Here is a 2,958-nt window from a genome sequence, read left to right on the forward strand (position 1 = left end):
GGGGGGGGAAGAAATGCACATTGAAAAAAAAGAGGCAGAGAAAAGGAAGGACTACAGGACAGACAGACAGACAGACAGACAGACACTAACAAGAGCATAAATGAGGTTTCCACAAGTGAGGAAAAAGAAGTATCTTACAGGAAAGAAAGAGGCACTATCAGCAAGTGTACAATCTTTGTGCAAGCATGGTGGTGATGACAATGACAATGACGATGATGATGATGATCATGATGATGATGATGATGAAGACGATAACAATGAAGGACGCACAGCAACAGGCTGAAATTGAATAGAATAGTGACAAACAGCAACAAAATTATTTCTCGATTGACGGCAGAGCGATACCAGCGCACACAGAACCTGATGGTACAAGCAAAAATAAACACACAAAGGGACAATTACACAACTCCCGCGCTCACTCAAGAGACAAAAGATTCCACCAGCAAAACATCAGAGACAGAACCTTTTGGCTCTCAACAACACACTGTCTGACAGTGACATCACATTTAAAGGCAAGACTGACTTGGAAATCTCAAATCAAAAGAACCCAAAATATGATAAAGACATTGATGATCATATTTAAACATATGGAAAACAAATAAAAAGCAAATAGAAATAGGAAATAACAGTCATATATAAAAAGAACAAATGCAAGAGTCATTGAGTAATGCACAATGCAGAAGAACAGTCAATCAACCAATCAAAAATAGCTGGTTCTTCTCATCCCGGTGGTTTAAAAAAAAATTTCTTGACTGCTCCACAGGCAAAAGGTCATGCATCATATCTCATGCAGAGGTCACAGGTCACGGTCATAACAAAACTAGGCCAAGGTCAAACATCTGCAAAAAATGAAGAAAATGAAAAGAATGAAGGGCAAGGTCAAAATGCAAGGGTCAGACATGAATGTAATTTAAAAAGGCCAAACAAAAGGCAGTGGTATTATATAGGCAGGCATGATCCCATTAATACACTCACGATGAGAAGTTAGAACAGGAGCATGAAGGGTGTCAAGTTTTGGCCCGAGAGGAGTATGTTCAAATAAGGAAAGAAAAAACGGTGGGCATTCTCGTCAAAGAGTGGAAGAAACGACATTGAACAAGACATTCAGTAAACAATCAGCTGTCACTAAGATATAGAGTGCTAACACATAAATACAAGATGCATGCCTAAAGGCCCGGTTACACGTAACGATAAATTGTACAAAAACTGGACTATCTAGCGATCTTACGATAAATTGTTAGGTGTAACCACAAAATTTGGACGACTGAACGATGGTTTGGAGCCTCGTTTGAGAAATCAAGTGCTGCTTGATATTTTTCGTGCGACCAGGGTCAGATTTGGGGAAGACACGCTGTGATGTAGATTCACTTTGAAGTTTGCTGCTGCACAGAACTAAACTCACGCCTCAAAATTTTTTAAATACTTATCAGAGGTAAAAACCGATTTCGCATTCGGAATCAGCGTCTCAAAATAAGCTAAGGCGCTCGCTGTGAACCTGATTTGGTGCATTATTATATATATATTTTAGCAATTTTATTATTTACTTGATCGTCAAGGGTGAAGCTGTGCATCAAGGTCACTCGGTGCGTTGCACATGTGCAGTCAAGTCATAGCTTCCGGTTCTACACGCAACACGGTAGGCCTACAGTCCACAGTATGGTGACCCTTTTCTAAAGACACTGTTCTGCTAATCAAAATGTACAGGGGAAAGGGGGGGGGGTTCTCGTGATCTAGAGGTACAGTGTTTGCCTTTCATTCGTTAGGTCCAGAGCTCGAAAACTTCACATAGAGAGCAAGCAAATCGCTGTCGTCGCAATCGGAAGAAGACTTAATGATAGATTGGAAGGTGTAAACAAACAACAGTTAGATAAAATGGACAGTTCTCTCATACGCCGAATCTGATACAATTTATCATTGTGTGTAACTGGGGCTGAAACACTGAGCTTAGAGCCCGCAACAGATGACATATGTGTGTATGTCTCTCAGATCATACAGCCAGAAGCTTAGTGCTAAATATTCTACCACAGAGAAAAAAAGACAGAATTCAGATGAGCAATAATTTAGAGAGTCTACAATTGGAGAAAGACGTAAAAAACCTTCCAAAGTTCCTAAGGCATATTATGTGGTATTGTACCTCGCATGCGCACGAAATTAAAATGAGTAAAAATGGAGCAAACAGTACCTTTCCTACGGTGACGGTGCTTAGCTAATAATACAGTGCTTAGTTTGACATATGAATGATTGCAAGGAGGCAACATGTGTCTGGAAAAGACATCATGCAATACAAAAGGACTGTTCTTAGGGTCTGACAATTCAATTGTAAAATGTCACATGCTTTTCAAGTGTTCTGTGCTCCATAAGACAGTTTCTGTCTCAAAACGACATCGTTGATTTCAAGGTCACTGGAAAGCCCGCAAAGAAATGGACTGTGATAAGCGATCAGAGCTTTACTAAGCCATGAAGTCAAAATGTTCCTCATCATCATCATCAAGTGCCAGATCTGCGGCAGACATAGGCAGTCATGGTTCTCCATTCATTCCTTTTCTTGGGAGCTCTGAAAAAAACTATGTTACCCTGATCTTTCCCTGTTACCTATCTGTTTAGGTTCTCAAAGTACACTGCTCTGGGCCTACCCCTGCCTCATTTGCTTTCTTTTGCCAGTAAAAGCTACTCAGCTAGGTGTCAAGACCTTTATGTCTATTCAGGCGTCTCAAAAACTGCAGTTGTCTTTTCCGGTCAAAATGTTATTCTCATTAACAGGACCATCTCAGTCTCTGTGGGACATTGTCACCCTCAAGAAAGACGTTCTTCTTAAGAGAAAATTGATAATCTCATGGGGACATTGTCAGTCTCATCGTCAATCTCATGGAACATCATTAATCTCATGGTGGCATTGTAGAATTCATGGGAGCATTGTCAGTATTATGCGGACATTGCCAATAATCTCAAGGATATGGG

At 40.4% G+C, this 2,958-nt stretch overlaps 1 protein-coding gene across 1 annotated transcript in view; it reads right to left on the reverse strand.

Annotated features, from left to right (window-relative positions):
- Positions 1 to 6: 6 nt before the first annotated feature.
- Positions 7 to 2,958, reverse strand: part of LOC101846777 (EVI5-like protein) — a gene marked incomplete at its 5' end in the record, with an annotated part of 12,306 nt that continues 9,354 nt past the window's right edge. Inside the window, 1 exon segment of the mRNA XM_013089491.2 lies at positions 7 to 839. Coding sequence (XP_012944945.1) covers positions 832 to 839 — 8 coding nt within the window.

Source organism: Aplysia californica, unplaced genomic scaffold (genome assembly GCF_000002075.1).
Source record: "Aplysia californica isolate F4 #8 unplaced genomic scaffold, AplCal3.0 scaffold00963, whole genome shotgun sequence".
NCBI lineage: Eukaryota > Metazoa > Mollusca > Gastropoda > Aplysiida > Aplysiidae > Aplysia > Aplysia californica.